This window comes from Agrilus planipennis, unplaced genomic scaffold (assembly GCF_000699045.2).
Source record: "Agrilus planipennis isolate EAB-ADULT unplaced genomic scaffold, Apla_2.0 scaffold225, whole genome shotgun sequence".
NCBI lineage: Eukaryota > Metazoa > Arthropoda > Insecta > Coleoptera > Buprestidae > Agrilus > Agrilus planipennis.
The window spans coordinates 193,943-216,007 of NW_020442415.1; the positions used below are offsets into that span (position 1 = coordinate 193,943).

General features: G+C 37.1%; 1 protein-coding gene across 1 annotated transcript in view; it reads left to right on the plus strand.

The window, feature by feature from the left end:
• The window catches only part of LOC108738615 (homeotic protein empty spiracles), a 51,756-nt gene extending 29,708 nt beyond the window's left edge, over positions 1–22,048 (plus strand). The window contains exon 3 of the mRNA XM_025980158.1: positions 21,060–22,048. Coding sequence (XP_025835943.1) covers positions 21,060–21,293 — 234 coding nt within the window. The 3' untranslated portion in view covers positions 21,294–22,048. The remainder of the gene's footprint in view (positions 1–21,059) is intronic.
• The last annotated feature ends 17 nt before the right edge of the window (positions 22,049–22,065 follow it).

The following is a 22,065-nucleotide window of genomic DNA, read 5'->3' on the forward strand; positions in this document are numbered from 1 at the left end:
ATTACCAAGGATGAAAGAACAATAGACAGTTCGGATCTAATACCAATCAACTTAAGATTCCTTGGTTATTGGCATAAAAATCACCAGCTCATTAATGACGAATCTGAACATGACGTTTACTTACTGTCTACTAGTCAAAAGTGTTTAATAAATAACTATAGACAGTAAATAAACGCCACGTTCAGATTCGTCATTAATTGTTGCTAGAAGTATAAGAGCGGGTGATTTTTATGCCAATAACTGGGGAATCACTCAAAAGCTTTTGACAGAGTTTTCACTATTGTTAAGAAACAATTTGGCATTAATTAGTGGCTGAATGGAGTGAAAACATTTGGTTTGAAAGTTATAGTAGTAGTATTTAGCTGAAGGTGTAATAGTGGACGCTGGGTGCTATAAAAAAGAAAAAGTTCCAAGGATAATTTTATAGGCTAATGATGAGGATAAGGTTAGAAACAATGGAGGTATTAGAAAGAGTAGCAGTCTAGAGGACGTTGTTAGGACACTTTCTTCGACATGAAGGACTAATTAGAGACATACTAGAAGCTGAAAGTGGAGTTAGGACAAATAGTTAAGGATGTGGGATGTCGTAATATTAAAGGAATAAGATTAGCTCAAGTTTGGAAAGAGTGGAGGTGCGTATTACTCTGTCTCAGGACTGACAACTCTATGATGATGAAAAGAAGCATGGGGCGTTTCAAGAAGATTATGAAAATGCTGAGGATACAATGGGTTTGAAATGAGGAGATACTTGGAAGAAACAAGGGCGCTATGTGGAAGTGAGTAAGGAAGAAGAAAGATATGATGATAGGGCACCTTCTGAGACAGGAAGGGTTAGCTATAGTCGTATTTCAAGTAGAAACAGGAGTACACACAGACACAGAGGGAGGAATTGCCTAAATCTGTTCGCAAATAGTTATAGATCCGGGATCTCGGATGTGGGATGTTTTAGTNTTGGTAAGGACCGCATCAAGGATGTAAAGATCATGAGAAAGATTCCTTGTGTGGCCCTGAACAGCTTAACCAATAAGGGGTAAATTGGGGTGCTTTGTGGGAACCTGACTAGAAAAACGTATGGGGTATCTTAAATGATCCTGACAGGATTTTGATTTGCGATTAATGTTTAATTTAGACTTCGATGACAATGGCTTAACAGTAAAATCAATTGATTTTTCTTTGATTACTTGAAAAGTCTTAAAATTAACTAATCCCGTCAGGGTCGCATATCGAGATTAGTAAGGAGTTCTTAAAAGGATTTCGATAAAATATTGTCAGGATTGGACTGGGATAAATAAACGGTTCCATGTACGTTTACAATACGACATTAAGTCCAAGCCAAACTGGGATAACTGTAGGAGTTCCACATAGGTTTTTGATAGAGCAGTCAATTCAGGGCTGGATCAGGATAAATAAGGAATTTCCTAGCATGGCTACGATAAAGTCATTACCTGGCATTGACCCATACGGATATTGCAAGTCTTTTTGGCTGAAATTTCCTTATATTTCCCCGGAGTTTCCCTTATTTCCTCAATAAAAAAATAATCCGTATTTAATGAGAACAGGGTGGATGGTTGTCAGCCAGTCGGTTAGTCAGTTTAGATCTCCCGTCACATCCAGTACCGTTCCCGAACAACCACTATCGTAGTATTGTAATATTTAAGTAGGTTTTTTAGTGGCAATTCTCCGTCAATCTGACAGCCCCCTAAAGTAGGCCATGATTGACTCTTGACTGCTTTTAATTTAATAATGGAGCATAACAATAGCCCTAATCTAGTTTCACGCCACGCTGAAAAAAGGGCACTTTTGTTGTCTGCCACTTGGTACGCTCTAGACCGTGACGATGGGCCGTTCCCGATTGGTAAAATAAAAAAATGCCGTGCGCTTTACAATGGTGCAAATGTAACGTAAAAAGTAGGGGATGAAATGGTTCAATGGTTCGTCCATAGAATTTAATTATAATTTAAATGAGAACTTATAAAAGGTATACGAATACAGATATTGATAATTCTGATAACTGGATATGTGCATAAATTAAAAGTACCTAGTGGTTAGATTTTGAAATATTTTTCACTCTTAAGTAAAAGTGTTATGTACATTCAGATGGGTTCTTCAACATTATCATCATTACCAAGGATGAAAGAACAATAGACAGTTCGGATCTAATACCAATCAACTTAAGATTCCTTGGTTATTGGCATAAAAATCACCAGCTCATTAATGACGAATCTGAACATGACGTTTACTTACTGTCTACTAGTCAAAAGTGTTTAATAAACTATAGACATTAAATAAACGCCACGTCAGATTCGTCATTAATTGTTGCTAGAAGTATAAGAGCTGGTGATTTTTATGCCAATAACTGGGGAATCACTCAAAAGCTTTTGACAGAGTTTTCACTATTGTTAAGAAACAATTTGGCATTAATTAGTGGCTGAATGGAGTGAAAATTTGGTTTGAAAGAAAGGAATCTTAAGTTGATTGGTATTAGATCTGAACTGTCTATTGTTCTTTCATCCTTGGTAATAATGATAATGTTGAATAACCCATCTGAATGTACTTTTACTTAAGAATTAAAAATATTTCAAAATCTAACCAGTAGTTTTAATTGATGCATATATCCAGTCAGAATTATCAGTATCTGTTTTCGTATACCTTTTATCGTTCTCATTTAAATTATAATTAAATTCTATGGACGAACCATTGAACCATTTCATCCCCTACTTTTTACGTTACATTTGCACCATTGTAAAGCGCACGGCATTTTTTTATTTTACCAATCGGGAACGGCCCATCGTCACGGTCTGGAGCGTACCAAGTGGCAGACAACAAAAGTGCCCTTTTTTCAGCGTGGCGTGAAACTAGATTAGGGCTATTGTTATGCTCCATTATTAAATTAAAAGCAGTCAAGAGTCAATCATGGCCTACTTTAGGGGGCTGTCAGATTGACGGAGAATTGCCACTAAAAAACCTACTTAAATATTACAATACTACGATAGCGGTTGTTCGGGAACGGTACTGGATGTGACGGGAGATCTAAACTGACTAACCGACTGGCTGACAACCATCCACCCTGTTCTCATTAAATACGGATTATTTTTTTATTGAGGAAATAAGGGAAACTCCGGGGAAATATAAGGAAATTTCAGCCAAAAAGACTTGCAATATCCGTATGGGTCAATGCCAGGTAATGACTTTATCGTAGCCATGCTAGGAAATTCCTTATTTATCCTGNTGCAGTTGTTATCGAGTTTGTACCTACTCTGTACTTTTCACTTCATCTGACACCGTCCTCAAGCAGATTACGTTCATTATCCGATCTTGTTGGATGATGTCAGGACTCTCCTCGGGAGAAGCTCTCTCGCGCTGGTTCGCTTTGTTTCATTATACATGCACCCATGTGTATGTGTGTATGTATGTATGTTCGTTCGCCTGCCTTGCTTGCAAATTCGAAAAAGGCGAGTTAATTAGTGTGGCGTGCCCTTCTCGCGTGATCAAGTACAGTTACCGAGTGATTTCCCGATCCAGACCGATATACATAGGTATGTTTGCCTGCTCGGGTTTGCACATACTTATACGTCGTCGTTGCTCTCCACCGCCACCTCCGATCCAAAGAACGTGTTCATTATTACATATATATACATGGGAGATTTTTGTTGCTCGCTTGTCGACCGACTGTTGCGAGGGTTATTATTATATTATTAGTTGGCCGTTCTCGCATCTGTCCAACGCCTCCCATCACGACTTCGGAGGCAACGAACAATACGCGCGGATTCATAATCCGCAGCAACAAACGAGAAACGGTTTTCTTATAACGTGCGCTTTATTGATTTTGCAATTCAATAGAGAATAGGGAAAGTACCGCGGGCGCTGTGTGCTGTTTGTTGTTTCGCGCGCTTCGATGTTCATCCCGTAAACTATGCTTGATTGTTAGCAATCGTGCTCACTCCAAGCAACGGACGCATGATGCATGATCTCAAGAGTAAAAATTATTGTTTTACACCAGCTGAGCCCAGAATCCGTTATCGCTGAGGCAACCAATTATACACCCGAATATCGACCCGTTACTTTTTGTCCAATTGTCCATTTCCACCTCGACTACATCAAAATTACTGAAATATCTAAAGTGGTTCTGTGCAATCCTTATAACTATTATTGAAGTGTTTTCGTTATCACGTAGCTCCAAAATGTTGTACCATGAGCTTCTACTTGTCCTTTGGGATACCTTTATTAACTAAGCAATTCTAATTTTATAAAATAATTCGAAGTGGTCTGTATTCTGTCGAAATTGCCAGACGCTGATCGGGATTTCGATCTTTTTGGATCTCATCAGCGCGTGGTAGACAGCTCTGACAGAACACAGACCAACTTTTACTTGCTGCCTTAACAGCGTGTTCTGTCGGAGCTGCCTGCGACGCGCTGATGAGATCCAAAAAGATCAAAACCGCGATCTGCGTCTGGCAGTTTCGACAGAATACAGACCACTTCGAATTATTTTATTCGATTAAGGTAATATCCTATCACATTGAGGTTAGGTACGCCGGGATTCGTTTCAGCAAGTAGATTTCCATATATTTAAATGGACCTTGTTGGAACATACGCAATCCTAAAATGTATAATAGCATAGTACTACAGATGGCGTTTACCGCGCCATTTGTGGTATTTTCTAAAACGCGCTGTTAAGACAGCAGGTAAAAGTTAGTCTGTGTTCTGTCGGAGCTGTCTGCGACGCGCTGATGAGATCCAAAGAGATCGAAATCGCGATTCGCGTCTGGCAGTTTCGACAGAATACAAACCACTTCGAATTATTTTATCTAAAGTAGTTCAGTGCAATCCTTTAGATTATTATTTAAGTGTTTTCGTTATCAAGTAGTTCCAGAATGTTGCAGCATCAGCTACCGTGTTTCTGGAGATTACGCACTTGTTCTTTGAGATACCTTTATTGACTAAGCAATTCTAATTCTGNTTTCATGTGGAAAATAAGAGGAACGCTGATGGAGGCATTTCCACGTAGATTCTTCTTTAGGATCCCATGAAAGAAATCAGCGATATTGAAGTGAGGTATGCCCTATGAGTTTTTCATAAAAATCTTATGAAGAAAGCCTAGCACATAATCTTACAAACAACTAAGTAATCCCACTATCTGCTTATGAGAGTTCGATTAGATAAACATCAAACATATCATCTCATCTTGGACAAACTTGCTGTTATCTGCCAGTGGGTTATATCTGGAAATTATCAATTGGCATAGACCGATTGATTTTTCCAAAGTTTTTTAGAGTCTTGTGGACTAAAATTTATTTAGGACTAATCAAGCGTGTGGGCTTCTTGTGGCAAATCAGAGGCATCAAACATATGATCTCTTCTTGGACAAACATGTTGTTATCTGCCAATAGGTTATTATCGATTATTAGTTATCAACTGATAGAAACCGATGGGTTCCTCCAAAGTTTTTGTAGAGCGAGTAGCGATCATCGTCCCTCGTTAGAAGGGTCGAATGCTCTTCCTGCTTTAAATTGTGGTCTTCATGTAGCAAATCAGCAGCATGTTTATAGAAGGTTCCTCATTAGGATTCCACGAAAGAAATCACTGATACTGATGTGAGATATGCTTTATGAGTTGGTTCATTCTTCCAATATTTTTTAGAGCGGGTAGCAATCATCCTTCCTCATCACGAAGGTTACAAGCGTCATTTATGCAGTTTATAAAGCAGCTCCATGGAATCCATACGAGAAAATGTGGAACTTCAGCTGCCCCCTCTTAAAACCCTAGTAGGGTTTATATCTCTCAACAAAGTCCTACTATTCTATCTCTTCTCTTCGTTATTGATTCCCATTGCGCCCTTTGCTCTCCTACTGCTTCCACTATCTACTCATTCCTGACCTTAGAACATGAGGGTATCAAACAATTCTTTTGTGCAGTTTATAACACCCACCTTTCGCAGAGCCATGCTTGAAAAGTACCCTTTTAATAATAATACCATACGCCACTTCATGCAGTGTAACTGCTTCTTAAGGCTGTATGTACTTATGAAGAGATTATCACAAACTTCCGTGTATAGAAAGTCCCGCTATTTCGCCATCCTTTGCATAATTCTAAATTAATATTTATTATTGGTAGACATCTTATGCATCTCGACTGCGTTCCTATTTTATTTTCGTCCTCGACAACCCGTGAAAGCAAATTTATTATTATAAGTGTTCGAGACGTCAGAACGATACCCCGCATGGACATTATTATCACCACCGCGATCCGATCCTTAAGTATAACATATACGTCTGTATGTACGTAAGCATTTGCCTGTGTTTGTTAATATGAAGTCTCTTCACGCGAAATTACATCCTTCTTCAGGCCGTTGATTGAAACGGAAGATGTAGATACGTGTGTGATAACTGTGCAAATGTGTAGGTACTTCTTTATGCATATGCATGAGTGTATGCAGACGAATGGATGGATTGCAAGGTAAAAGAGGAAGAAATAAAAAAAAATTGCAAGCGGCGTTACGTTGGCATCGCAGACGGCCGTTTGTGTTGTTAATATTGCGAACGTGTTTGTGTGTTTGCAGTGATGTAACGTGTTAAGTTAAATCGCGAACTCGAATAAAAGACTCGTTCTATAATATAATTTGCTATTATTAGTTGGAGGAAATAATTAAGGGTTTATTGCGTCTTTCTCATTTACGAAATGTCGTTAAATTACAGGCAAGCAAGTTCTAAAAGTGCCTTCCAAGTCGTCCGTGTTTATAAGGTAATTAATTGTCGAAATAAAAAAAATATCTCATTAGCGTATCAGTTCTGTTATCTTAATAAAAATTGGACATTTTAGCTCAACTGTGTTAAAAAAATTTAGACATATATGGATGGGGACATATGCCTATTTTAACTAAACTATCGCCACCTACCGGCGAGAAATATCACTAATCTTGTTGCTTCTGTTTTTAGTTTTCTATCAGATTAAGTTTTTGACTTTTTAGGTCAAATTTTCTGTATCTAAATTAGGGTTAAGTAACACATTCCGTTAAAGGAATTTAAAACAAGAATTATAAAACAAACGTTAAACCCATACCTCCATGTGTGCGAAATTCCATTAATGGAGATGATGACCTTACTTTAAATTTACTGTTGGTCTTCGACATCAAATACATGCATAGATACACTCAGGTACATACGTCGAGTGTGGTTTTATTTGTAGCGTGTGTTGGAAACGTGTCGAAACGGCTGTAATGTGTGCAGCATTTTGCAGCCTGTCGTATAATGTTAAGGTCGTGTAAACATTATCAAATGTGTCACGTCCCTTTTGGTCGTCCGTTTAGCTTAATATCGCCTTCGATTGGATTACCGACATTTAATTTGTGTTTTCGATAAGTCGACAACGAAATAAAGTGCACAGAAAGCATAGGTAGATAAACCAAGCAGATAAATGTCTCGAATTAAGAAATTGGACGGTATTTTTTCTTAAATATGTAAATAATAATGTAATATTAATATCGGAGTCGAGTCGCCTTCAATAAAAAGAAGTCACTTCTATGCTCTCGCACGGATAATTTAGAAATTCGAAAGATTTTTAGAGGTGTAGGTTGGGGGGGCGGCGCTGTACGGGTGTGGAATACAGACGATGGGCGCTGTGGAAAATAAACGGTTAGAAGCGTTCAAAATGTGATGTTACAGGCGATTGATGAGGATACCGTGGATAGAGAAAGTAGAAATGATGAGAAATTAGAAAGAATAGGTTAGTAGGACACCTTCTTAGGCATGAAGGACTAGTCAGAGACATATTAGAGGCAGAAACTGGAGTTAAGAGGGGTAGAGATTAGATTACTCTTCGCAAATAGTTAAGGATGTGGGTTGTTATAGTTTTAGGGAAATGCGAAGATTAGCTCAGGACAGGAAAGAGTGGAGGTGCGTTTCTAACCAGTCTCAGGCCTAACAACCTTTTGATAACGATAAGGCATATTATTTAATTCAATTTCATTGACGGTCTTAGGACTGACGACCTTATGATAATGATGATGTAAATACAGAAAGAAGAAAAAAATACCTAGTTTGTGTTTCTCATACATTAGCGTTCAATATTTAAGTTCATCATGATCGTCATCATAAGGTCATCAGTCCTAAGACTGGTTGGCCACGTACTTCCACTCTTTCCTATTCTGAGCTAATCGCATTTCCCTAAAACTAGAACAACCCAAATCGTTAACTATTTGCGAACCTAGGTCTACCTCTACCCCTCCTAACTTCCATTTCTGCCTCTAATATGTCTGAGTAGACCTTCATGTCTGAGAAGGTGTCCTACTAACCTATCTCGCCTATTTATTACTGACTTACTGACTTCCATGAAATCCTCTGTTCTCTTACTTTTTCTAATATCTTCTCTTCATTTCTAACCTTGTCTATTTACGATATTCTCCATAATTCGCCTGTAAAACCACATTTCGAATTCTTCTAACCTTAAGTTAGGAAATTTTAAACCTNAGATAAACAAACCAGATAAATGTCTCGAATTAAGAAATTGGACGGTATTTTTTCTTAAATATGTAAATAATAATGTAATATTAATATCGGAGTCGAGTCACCTTCAATAAAAAGAAGTCACTTCTATGCTCGCGCACGGTTAATTTAGAAATTCGAAAGATTTTTAGAGGTGTGGGTTGGGAGGGCGTTGCTGTACGGGTGTGGAACACAGACGATGGGCGCTGCGGAAAATAAAAGGTTAGAAGCGTTCAAAATGTGGTGTTACAGGCGATTGATGAGGATACGTGGATAGAGAAGGTTAGAAATGATGAGAAATTAGAAAGAATAGGTTAGTAGGACACCTTCTTAGGCAAGAAGGACTAGTCAGAGACATATTAGAGGCAGAAACTGGAGTTAAGAGGGGTAGAGATTAGATTACTCTTCACAAATAGTTAAGGATGTGGGTTGTTATAGTTTTAGGGAAATGCGAAGATTAGCTCAGGATAGGAAAGAGTGGAGGTGCGTTTCTAACCAGTCTCAGGCGTAACAACCTTTTGATAACGATAAGGCATATTATTTAATTCAATTTCATTGATGATCTTAGGACTGACGACCTTATGATAATGATGATGTAAATACAGAAAGAAGAAAAAAATACCTAGTTTGTGTTTCTCATACATTAGCGTTCAAGATTTAAGTTCATCATCATCATAAGGTCATCAGTCTTAAGACTGGTTGGCCACGTACTTCCACTCTCCTATTCTGAGCTAATCGCATTGCCCTAAAACTAGAACAACCCATATCCTTAACTATTTGCGAACCTAGGTCTACCTCTACCCCTCCTAACTTTCGTTTCGGCCTCTAATATGTCTCTGAGTAGACCTTCATGTCTGAGGTGTGCTACTAACCTATCTCGCCTATTTCTTACTGACTTCTATGAAATCCTCTGTTCTCTTACTTTTTCTAATATCTTCTCTTCATTTCTAACCTTCTCTATTGACAACATCCTCCATCATTCGCCTGTAAAACCACATTTCGAACTCTTCTAACCTTAAGTTAGGAAATTTTAAACCTAAAAAGGCCTTATTTCTTCATTAATGTATATTTTTACTGTTTCTATAAGTATAAGTTTATGCTATCAAATTAGTTTACAAATTGTATAACGTTGAGAACTGTCATACCTAGCATCACCCTATATAAAAAAATAATAAAAGAAAACAAATTGTAACAATGCCATTCCGCATCTTTACAACCCATTACGCGAGTGACAAACGACGGTAGCAACGGTGACGGGTAACCCCCCGACACAACCAGTCAACTGTGATGTGCATATTGCATTGATACCGTAACGACGATTCAAAAATCACGGTCCGCGCTGTTACAGACTTCCCCGCCTCTATTTTATAGCGTCCATTGTGTGCTGTTGAATTGGATAGAAAATGATGAAGCGTTTTAATACGCGTAATGCTTTTTTGTGAATTTTTTATAGCCGTCCTTCCGGTCGCTATCGGAGGGATACGCTCGGCCATTCCAGTAGTTTCCGTTGTCCGGAATCGTTTCGCAGGAAGACCGTACACGATCTGGCTATAAATCTTAAATATGCCTTTGGGAAACTGATTGCAAAATTGGATTCGCATTAGGTATTTTCTCTCCAACGTTCTACTTATTGCATGCGTGGTATTCATTTGACCTTATCAGACATGATGGCCTAGAATTTTTTTGGCGCCGTTACAATATGATAAGGATTTTCGTTAAAGTCACTTCTAACCTCAATAAAGGAACGCTGTAAAAAGTTTGATTTCTAGTGTCATCACACTGTATACTAATGTTGTTACTAAGAGTAGATGTAGGAGCGATAACTATATGGCTTGTTTAAAGTACGCCGCGAACCTTAAGAGCGTCACCAAGTTGTTCTCGATCGTCCGCTGCGCAATAAGACATTGCGCACCCGATTTGCACAACTGATAATGCGCGGTACTTATTAATCGAGCAGATTGGAGGTGTGCAGTTCGAAGTGGCACAAAACTATTTGAGTTGACACAGCGAAGAACAAACACATTACCTTTGTTATACTTTATGATGCATTATCCATTATTAAAAAGGGATATCGACAGCGGATGATTTTCATAATCCTTTATCCTGACATAGTATGTCATTATACATCTGATTTGCAGCATCATCATCATCATCATCATAAGGTCGTCAGTCCTAAGACTGGTTGGACACGTACCTCCACTCTTTCCTATCCTGAGCTAATCGTCGCATTTCCCTAAAACCAGAATAACCCATATCCTTGCAACTATTTGCGAACAGTAATCTAATCTAGGTCTACCTCTACCCCTCCTAACTCCTGCTTCTGCTTCTAATATGTCTCTGACTAGACCTTCATGCCTGAGAAGGTGTCCTACCAACCTATCTCGCCTATTTTTTATTGACTTCCATGAAGTCCTCTGTTGTCCTATTCTTTGTAACACCTCTTCATTTCTAACCTTCTCTATCCACGGTATCCTCATCATTCCCCTATAACACCACACTTCGAAGGTTTCTAGCCGTTTCTTTTCCGCCGCGCCCACTTTCTCTGTTTCGCAACCGTACTGCGCCTCGCTCCAAACATACACCATTAACAACCTTTTTCCAATTTCTAAATTAACCTTTCGCGAGCATATAGGTGACTTCTTTTTATTAAAGGCGAAATGACACTGCGCTATCCTCTGCTTTGTATCCCTACTACTCCTTCCGTCCTGACTTATCTGACTTCCTAGATGTCTAAAATCAGCCACTTCTTCTAATTTTTCGTCTCCTATCTTTATATTCGCTCTTTCCCTACTTTTTCTTCCCTTGCATACCAGTATTTTAGTTTTACATTTTTTTTTTATACAGTACTGTTTTGTCAGTACCGCTTCCATTTTATTTAAAGCTACCTCCAGGTCCTCCTCGCTAGATGCTAATGCTGCTATATCATCTGCAAATCTAAACATACTAATCTTTTGCCCCTGTACATCTATCCTTACATTTGCACGCGTCTTCGATGTATAGATTAGCGGTGACAGTGTCCATCCCTGTCTGACTTCCTTCCTAATATTTACGTTGCAGCCTCATCTCTATAATTGCCTGTTGCTCTTTATACAAACTAAGTATCACTCTTCTTATCTTTGTAACTTATCCCGACATTTTTAAGTATATTTAACATCTAGTCCCATTTCCAGCGAGTAGCGAAATTTTTAACGTAAAAAATAATTGAATTCCGTTCAGTAGTACCCACTTATTGTGTATGAGGACAACATATTTTAATGTTTATTAAGCGGAAATCCAATAAACATCCGGATAATAATAATTACTCGAAAATTACACGTTTTACTTTACCAATTCCACCTTACATATTGATACACACACATAGATCATAGATAATAATGTACTATTATTAGTATTATCAAGTATTATTATTTAGATTTAATTTATGTTTGACGTTTCGTCCGGCCTGGCCGAGCCAAGAATGGAATTCGAATTTCCCGTTTCCTTAATTAATTACGTTCTAATAGCGCATTACAAGATTATTAATTGCAACACACCTCGCCTAAAAACGCCTATGCATGTTATTATTGATTTATTGGTTCACATAGCCTCTGGCCAGTTGAAAATATCCGACAGTTTCACTAATAACTACTACAGAATCTGAACTGTTTATTCCAATTTTTGTTTTTATTATGAATTTTCAAACCCATATAAGCTATAGGTAATACACAGTAACCTATAAATACTTATAAATATAATAAGCAATTAATTATGGATGCTGTTAATCCCCGTGTTACCTACTTGATCATTAATTAACTCAATAATTAGTAGGTAACGACTTCTTTGCACTAATTAATAACAACATAAAATTCATTTCTAGAAAACAATCACCATCTACCACAACATTTTCGTGTTAATGACTGACGGATCCAAAAGGGTTCTAAACGACTTTAAATAAATATAGACAAAACACATCTTAATTGCTTTGGTACTAACTTGAAGTTCATCTCGATCAATATGGCAAAACCTCTATTCTGAAAACAGCCTTCACCAAACCCAATCTAACTTAGCCAAGATCTAGAGGAAATAGATTTCAACGTTCTCTATCACCACGACTATATGGAGAACGTTTACAATATTGATTACCACCGAGCGGCATGGCCTAGAGGTTTAGACCACTGCCTAGCAATCGGGAGGACACAGGTTCGATTCCGGGTCCGTCCGCCGTAATTTAAGTTGTTCTGTGGTGTCCTTAGATCACAGAGACAAATGTTGGGACACAAATAATCCATCCTTCTCTTCTACCTTCATTTCGTCCGTCTCATATTTCTCACCCAACTCAACCCAACCGCCACCCACCCATTTGACGACCTATAAAAGGAGACTGAAGAGGACGGTTAGTAATATCGTTCAGAAGGAACTATCCATCCACCAGCATTCGTTTTTTTATCATCATAAGACTTTCATCCTATGTTAAGTCGATCTTTCTGTTTCATTTCCAACCGTTTTCATCCACGGAATTATCAACATAAATGATGCCGATGGCGAACAAATTATGATGAAAGAGTAAGCAATTGTTGTAATCGTCACGCACAGATTTGCTATTAAATCCCTTTTTTATTTGATTCGCGACCGCCCTCGGGGATTTTGTCGTCGTGTCACGGGCTCCGTATTACGACACAGGCCTGGCAACGTTTGAAACGACCGTACTTTTATACAAACACACTCACACATACACATCTGTGTATGCACGTGTACGATACCATTATATTTGTGCACGCAACTCAAATAAACTATCAATTTCACACTCGGCAAGCGGATTAGCGCGCAGGCAGCTATGGAACATATACAACAATAAAAAGGCGGTCAAATGAATAACAAAAAAAAAAATGACGATCGGAGTCGTTGTTGCAGCAATTACAAGGGGAGCAGCGATTGTTAATGCGGGTCGTGATTGGCTGGAATCCGTCGCACGGCGGCCATCTTGTTCCGATCATCGGCGATATACCATCAACTAACTCGCCGACGACGGTCGCGTCGGACGTCGTTTGTTCTCTATATTCATTGTTACATACATATCTATACATACATAATACACACGTATGTACGTATGTAAATACGTATGTATGTGCGCGTCGTTACAGAGCCGGAACCGGTACGTGTATACGCAATTAAAATCGGGATTAAAAACATTTTTTTGTAATGTAAACAAGTGTAATGATTGAAATTAACCAAGTTCGCTCAGAAAGTGCGTGAAAATACAATTAATTCTGCTGATTGTTTAGTCTCGAATTAGACGTTTTAATAAAAACTTAAAATGGGATTTTATTGAAACACGATTGGCAATTAATATTTTTCTATCAAATGAAATCAAAATTTACCTAATTCGTTCATATCGGCTGAATCAATTAATTTTCATGTTCTGTCCTCGATTAATTTTTGGTTTAATCCAACTATCAATAAAAGGGTGTACATGGGATAGTGGCGATAGATACGGTGTGTACATCTCCGCCAGTAATACAATGTAAGAAGCTTTATTATCTTCATTTTTTACATCTTGTTAGGTATAAATAAAATGGAAGCGGTATTGACAAAACACTATTGTATGAAAATAAATAAAAGTAAAACAAAAACACCGGTATGCAAGGGAAGAAAATATGTAAAGATAGAAGAAGTGGCTGATTTTAGGTATCTAGGAAGTCAAATAAGTCAGGACGGAAGGAGTAGTAAGCATATAAAGCAAAGGTGTATGTTGGGGCGAGGGGCTGTACGGGTGCGAAACATGGACGGCGGGTGCGGCGGAAAAGAAAAGCTTAGAAGCGTTCGAAATGTGGTGTTACAAGCGAATGATGAGGATACCGTGGCTAAAGAAGGTTAGAAATGAAGAGGTATTAGAAAGAATAAGAGATCAGAGGACTCTACGAAAGTCAATAAAAAATGGGCGAGATTGGTAGGACGCCTTCTCAGACATGAAGGTCTAGTCAGAGACACATTAGAAGCAAAAACGGGAGTCAAGAGGGGTAGAGGTAGACCTAGATTAGATTACTGTTTACAAATAGTTAAGGATGTGGGATGTTCTAGTTTTAGGGAAAAGCGAAGATTAGCTCAGAATAGGAAAGAGTGGAGGTGCGTGTCCAACCAGTCTTTTATTATATATTTTTTTTATTTAATTTAATTCCATTGATGGTTACATTATGAGTAATTTAATTATTAGGTAGACATGTTATTTCTAACGCTTATACCTGTATCTTTTGGTGTGATATTCTGGCAGAAATTTCGTTGTGTATTCGCTATTAGACAGTTAGATATCTGTGCGATTTTATCGGATAATAGGGGCGAGGACGACCTACGATGAATGGCCACAGGGCAGAAGAAACGCCAGGTGAATGTTAATTAGTTCAGGTATAAAGTATACCACCGGTCTAATAGTAATATAAAGTTAATGAGGCCGTAGATTATGATACCTGCGAGGTGGTGGCGTGAGATAGATAGTTTTACCAGATTAAGCCGCGCACTTTCTCGCTTTTGCTTAATACTAAAGACGATTATCACAATTATGTATAATAACAAGAAAATTTATACATGTATGAAAAATATATGTAGAAATCCTGAGAAGCTGTGCAAGCATATACGTATGTATTTAAACGACCACATTAAATTAGCCCGTCTTTCAAGTCATTTATACCTTCAGAGGTGCATACATGTTAGAAATAAGCAATAATTCCTTCTGTTTATGTTCAAACAGACAGAGGATGGTTCGTCAGCCATGCATGTTTCAACGAAAAAATATTGGCTGTGAAGCAGATACCTACAGGGTGAATAAAACCTAAAATTTAATTTATATTCCCTTATAAACTTAATTAAAACATTATATATGACGTTCGAGTTTTAAGGAAAAGCGAAGATTAGCTCAGGATAGAAAAGAGTGAAGGTGCGTGTCCAACCTCCTTTATTTAGGACTGTTGACCATATTAGACTCAAACCGCAAATATAGAGTGAGAATTTCGAAACATTCTAGAAAACTGTCGAGCACATTCTGAATGATTTCGAGAAAATTTCGGCACATGCCTGGATTTCTTTCCAGGATATTCTGAAGTTTCTCAAAAGTTTCACAACAACTTTCTACTTGTAGAGCATTTCTATCATCTTCCCAGTTCTTCCTCCTACCGGCATTAGTAGGTCTATTCTTTAACATCCTAGAATCCATTGGATAGTTATGGAAAACACGCGAACGCACACTGGCCTTTGATATATGTATTTATATTGATTATAAACAGCTCTGATGGTTATTATTGATGAGAAAGCGAAGACCAGAGACGTCACTTTCGACATAAGGATTTTGAGGTATTATTACCTTTAAATCCAAGCAATACAAATATTAACCATTTAATTTGAGAGAACCTATTGCTTCAGTAATAAAACGACAAGACAACGAGCAGTGTGGTCAGCTCCGGCGTACCGAATATAAATCTGGGCTCAAAACTGCTCCAGCATATCAAACTATTGAAATATCTTAACTTCAAAATTCGGAGGTTGCACCTTCGGATTATTTGGTTATGAGATTAGGATTCCACAAAATTTCAATGTACTGCGATAATTATAGTGCCCCATCCAGCATCGGCGATCAGTTCATCTACTGGTCGCGAAAGCCTTTAAGAAAATCTGTCAGACTTGGACCGAACGGCATGGCCTAGAGGTCTAGACCATTGCCTAGCATTCGGGAGGACGCCGGTTCGATTCCGGGTCCGACTGCCTTGGTCCAAGTTTTTCTGTGGTTTCCTTGGATCACTTAGGCAAATGCTGAGGCAGTAATATTCCACAGATAATCTTTCATTCTCTTCTGTCTTCATTTCGTCCGTCTCATCTTTCTCATCCGAACCACCACCCACCCATTCCCACGATTCCTGAAAGCAGGCTGAAGAGGGCCCTCCGCCCTACCTTCCGGCATAGTCCGGAGGGACTGCCCGCCCACCAGCATTACAGGCTGGTGGGAATGAAACAGTTTTTTTTTGTCAGACTTGGTTCGCGATTTCGATCTATTTTCATAAATCATAATCATAGATGTAACGAAAACGACTCTACCAAAATTTTTATTTCTTGGAATTCTCTTTTGATAATTTTTTCGAAAAGCATTTCGCATTGCTAATTGAATGTGTAGATTCATCTGTCTGAAGTCGTCTTCTTCTTTTACAAATATCCTCTATATGTCATTCGGACACCTCAATCGGGATTATATGTCGAATGTTTGCGCTTCGAAACGGAGAAAACCTACGATAAATAAATACCGACACCGAAATACCAAATAATTTATGGCGTTTTTATTATCGAACCTTTAAAGTAATGGCATCATCATTACCACCGTTAAGACGTGTGTGTCTAAATACGGCGTACGTATCTATTTATTTCCCTTTTAAGTATACGCGCACCTGAAACTAACTAACCGACTATCTAATATCTACGGGATAATTTGTCGAAATGAATTACTACCGAAATTATAGAGGTGCCTGTACATGAGCATCCACGTCTTGGACTCGAACTAGCCGAAAAAGAGGATTAAGAAGGCCATGACGTATGTGTCGTCATTATTTTAACAGTATTAAGAGGTCGTTCGTATCAATTTACCGCACTTTTATTAATAACCTGTCAATGGAACGACGAAATATTTTATCGAGTCGTTTTTTTCGATGCCGAACTTTCACTCTGCTAGGCGACGAGTTTAAACTTTTCGGAAACCGCGCGCGGCTATAAAATAAATTAATTGAATAGGTAAATAAATTACAAAGAAATGTAGATATATGCAAAACCAATAGTAAGACTAAGACTAAGGCCAAGATCAAGTACGCAAGACTGAAAGAAAAATCATTACCTCCGCTGGATTTATACTCCAATTCCCGATATCCCTGGTACGTTCCTCTCCTTTCGTCGTCTACGTTTAAGTAATTTTTCTACATATACCTATCAACTAAAACATGAAATATTCACATTTAAAGTCGACCAGAAAACTTTTAAATTCCCACTAGTTACTAATGCTGTTGAGCGGGCAGTCCCTCCGGACTACGCCGGAAGGTAAGGCGGAAGGCCCTCTTCAGCCTCCTTTCAGGAATCGTGGGAATGCGTGGGTGGTGGTTCGGGGGAGATGGATAATATGGATTAAATGAAGACAGAAGAGAATGAAAGATGATCTGTGGAATATTACTGCCCCAGCATTTGCCTAATATGATCATTTAAACCTTTTACAAGTGCTTAAAATTGATGCTTCTTGCAGGGCACATATTTTAAATAGAAATTAAAAAATTAAAAAATGGCCTTCGACAGGTTTTAGAACAAAGCTTTATCTATCTTACTACAAAATTTGAAATCTCAGTTCCAAACATTAAACTCATGATATCTAGAACCGCTAAGCATGTTTTTACTCTACGGCGCGTGTACTATTGAATCCCTTTAATGTGTCGGCATCTTTTGAGTATGTACTGTACTATTAATTTTAATTGCGAATCCTCAAAAAATTGATTTTATTTTGATACATATTGGTTTTATTTTAGAACCTTAGAATGTATCTCTCATGATTCCATACTAATCATTATTCCACATCCATGATTTCTGTATTCGCGGCATATTTATGCAATGTATACCCCACGAATAAAGAGCTTTTACTCCAATGGCATGCGACACAATATTTTGGGCACGTCACTAATATCAATCATAAAGCCTAGTTCAAAATGGATCCAAAAATTTATTGAAACAAGAAAACTAATTGAAACAGGAAGATTGGCAGGTAATACAAGTGAAAATGCTAATAACAAAATTTTGGAAACATGAAATGCGTTACCAAACACTTTTAATTGTTTGAAGAAGCTGGCTTATGCTATTTTAACAATGTTTTTTCCTCAACCTATGCCTGCGAGTCATTATTTTCAGAGATGAATAACATTAAAAACTCGGTTAGAAATCGTTTGACAGATAACTCCAGTTCAGCATGCATTCTGCTAAAAGTAACATCTTACAACCCTAACATAAGTTATTTGTCATCTAATCTGCAACAACAAAAGTAACACTAATTTTACTTTAATTTAAATTACACGTATAATTTAAACATTGCAAAATGTTCCTATTTTTTTGTAGTAAACAAAAAAGTTTAAGTTGATATTATTTATTATTAGATATTATTTTCCCAATAATCACAGAGACAAAATTATTTGATGGCACGTCTACGATCTGATTAAACTTTTCTTTGTAAAAATGACACGTCGATACGTAAAGGTTCGCCATCCCTGCTCTAGGCCATGTCGCAAATAGTGACGCAAAAATACCGACTAAACTACAACAACCTGGGTATTAGGAGTAGACCTAAAAAGCATATCTATAGCTCAAGTCTTTTTAGTGAGACGTTTTAAAAGACAATATAAATTAAAAGCGCTCCTATATTTGCGCAACTCGCGTCTCCCACTGATCAATTTCCATTCAATTTAAATCGATCGAGATCGACGACGTCGGTCCTTCTCTCTCGATATTACTTACAGACAATAAAAAGTTCCGACCTGGCGCCTATATGTAATTGAATTACATAAAACAAATTTAATTGCAACGAAATAGCGTACACAAAAGCGACCCGCTACCGTGAAACCGACTACACCGCCACCGAAACAAAAGAAATATAAGCAAGAATCGACCACAACCGAAACAAGCGTTCATTGATTGATTGATTGATTGATTTGATTGATTGATCGATTTTCAAACAGGTACAAGAGCGCGTTGCATTTAAAAATCTACTTTAAGACATTTTAATAATTCTTAAAGAAATTACCGACACGTAGGCACAGGTTTCTTTCTTAACGCAGAATTGAAGTCTCTTTAGCAGCGCGTTCGTAATATTGAGTTTGTGAGACTGTTAATGTTAGGGGATTTTCATTGAAATCAGAAATCTTTCATTCATGAAATTCAAATTATTTTTAACTGAAAACCCCATGCCACAGCGATTTAATTGTTCAGAAAGAGACCAAAAACTAGACCCTTTTGCTGTGACAGTTAGTCCTAAGACTTGTTGGATACGCACCTCTACTGCATCCTAACAACCTGGGCTAATCTTAAAAAACTACCTTAAAACTAGAACATCCTACATCCTTTACTATTTAGGAACAGTAATCTAATGTTAGTCTACCTCTATTCTTCTTAACTCCTGTTTCTATTTCTAATATGTCTCTAAGTAGCCCTTCATGCCTCAAAATAATATTTCTCCCCGTCTCTATCCACGGTATCCTCATTTGTTCACAATAATTACACAGGTCTGCGAAATTTTTTTTTTTTGAAAAGTTTTTTTCTTAAAGTGTTAATATTTGTCGTAATTGTCTTAAAAGTAATAGAAAACGATATTCATATGGTTTATGCCACGTCACATTAACCCATAAATGCTCAGAGAACACATTTCCATTTGAACCCTTGCCACGTAATGAGTGCGACGAAAAAATATTTGATAACTAGTGTTTCTATGTTTTTCGATGGTGTTGGTTAAAAATACCTCCGACAATATTAAAGCATAGAAAAATCGAAAATAAGCAAAAAAAAACGTGATTTTTGAATTGATTTTTTTCTTAAAAAGTAATTTTTTGTGTCCTTACGACTTTTTTATATGTTTGAAACCTATATAAATCATGACCTCGATATCTAAACATGAAATAATCACCGTTGGTCAAGTCGAAATGCCATTACAAACTGTTTGATCAAACCAAGTTTAATGTAAAGTGGTGGAAGCAATACTTTTTCGGGATCATTCAAACTCGTATTAATTGACATTTTTCACTCCGACTTCCAATTGCATTCTAATTTGGACATAGAAATACCGAATAACAATGATTTTGATTTACCATAAGTCCACTGTCTTACACTTCAATACATAACCGGCATATTTTATCCTAACCCAGTGTTTATTTTGGTGACACAACTTCGTTTTGCAATAAACTTTATAAGCATTTTTTACGAAGTTTGTTATATTCAGTCTTTGCTTAACTATTGTATATTGTCTGCAAATGTAAAAAAATTACATTTGAATTGTTTTAACAACTCCGAGAAGCCATAGTTAAAGATAAATGAAACACAATCTTTTATTACACGTTAATATTCTCTCTCAATAATGGCGCGCTATAAACTATTTTTTTTTTTCAGGCGGTGTAAATGACTATAGTTAGGTACTTTCAGACTATCTAAAATAAAGTAAAAGACAATATAATGCTCAGTTAGAGAGTATTAAATAGAAATAAAGATATAAAATGAGTTTTGTGAAAAAACGAATAAATTGGCCGATTCAAAGAGCCATATATATATACATATATTAATCTACATACAAAAAAAAATGTGACGTGATACGTTAAAACAAAATTTATATTTGCAAATTATAGACCAACATTTACACGCTTAAGATAAATTTATACGAAAAACTTTTTTATCGCGGACCTGTGTTACTGTATAACAAACTGAAATTCCAATAATTACTTTGACACAGCGAATTAAAGTGTTAAAAAATGACTAGTCATTCAGGACCCATGCAAACGTCAGTGACGATGCGTGATCAAAACGATGCACTCATCCCGTATGTTCCTTTTGTTTCAGGTGAAGGTGTGGTTCCAGAACCGCAGAACAAAACACAAACGGATGCAACAGGAAGAAGAGGCCAAAACGAACCAGGGTGGCAACAAATCGAACAGCAATCAGAACAACAACCAGAACAACCAACATCACGTAACGAAATGGAAACAGGAAACGGGAGAGGACGGCCAATACGGCGAGTACATCGACATGGAAATGGACGATGAGTGCGTCAGTGACGTCGAGAGCGAAACGTGAACAACAAAAAACGAAATTCCTGTGACGCAATCGCAAATAAGTTAAAAAGCAAACACAAACAAGTAAAATTCGAGTTAATATTTTATGTGTCAAGTTTTTGTGCCAAAATCTCGTGCCAATTCCGTGAGACTGATGATAAAAATGCAGCGCCGTCGGTAGATGAACAAGACGAAGAAGAAGACGATGATAAGTCCCAGTGTGTAATATATAGTCTTAAAACAAAAAGAAATGATGAAAGGAAGGTCGTATATATAATAGAGATTTATTTATTTCTGTAAATACCTATGTAACTGAATTGGATGCATGCGAATGTACAGGGTGTCTCAAAATTGTGTTGGTCTAACAACAATTGATCCAGTTTTAATCCTATTTAAATTTTGAAAAAATTGCCTATTACAAGGCATTTCCAGTGATTGTAACATCCGAACTGTAGATAACAAAATTTGACCAGTATAAATTTTTGTTATTATAAATTTAATAATGAAATTAATTGATGTTAGCAGAATCTACTAATTGGCTTATATTTTACACAAAATTTTAAAAATTTCGTTGATATAATTAGCAATTAATTATCAAAGCCATTATGAAATTAAATTAACGTAAATTAAAACAGGTTATAAAACGTTCAACGGGATAATAAATTTTGATTATTTTTAAAATATTTATGCAATTTTCAATTAACCATAGATTTGTATAAAATGATCTACTTTTTGTTATTCTTAAAAAGGGTCAAAATTCCAAATGCACTAAAGAGTATTTTTTATAAACCCTT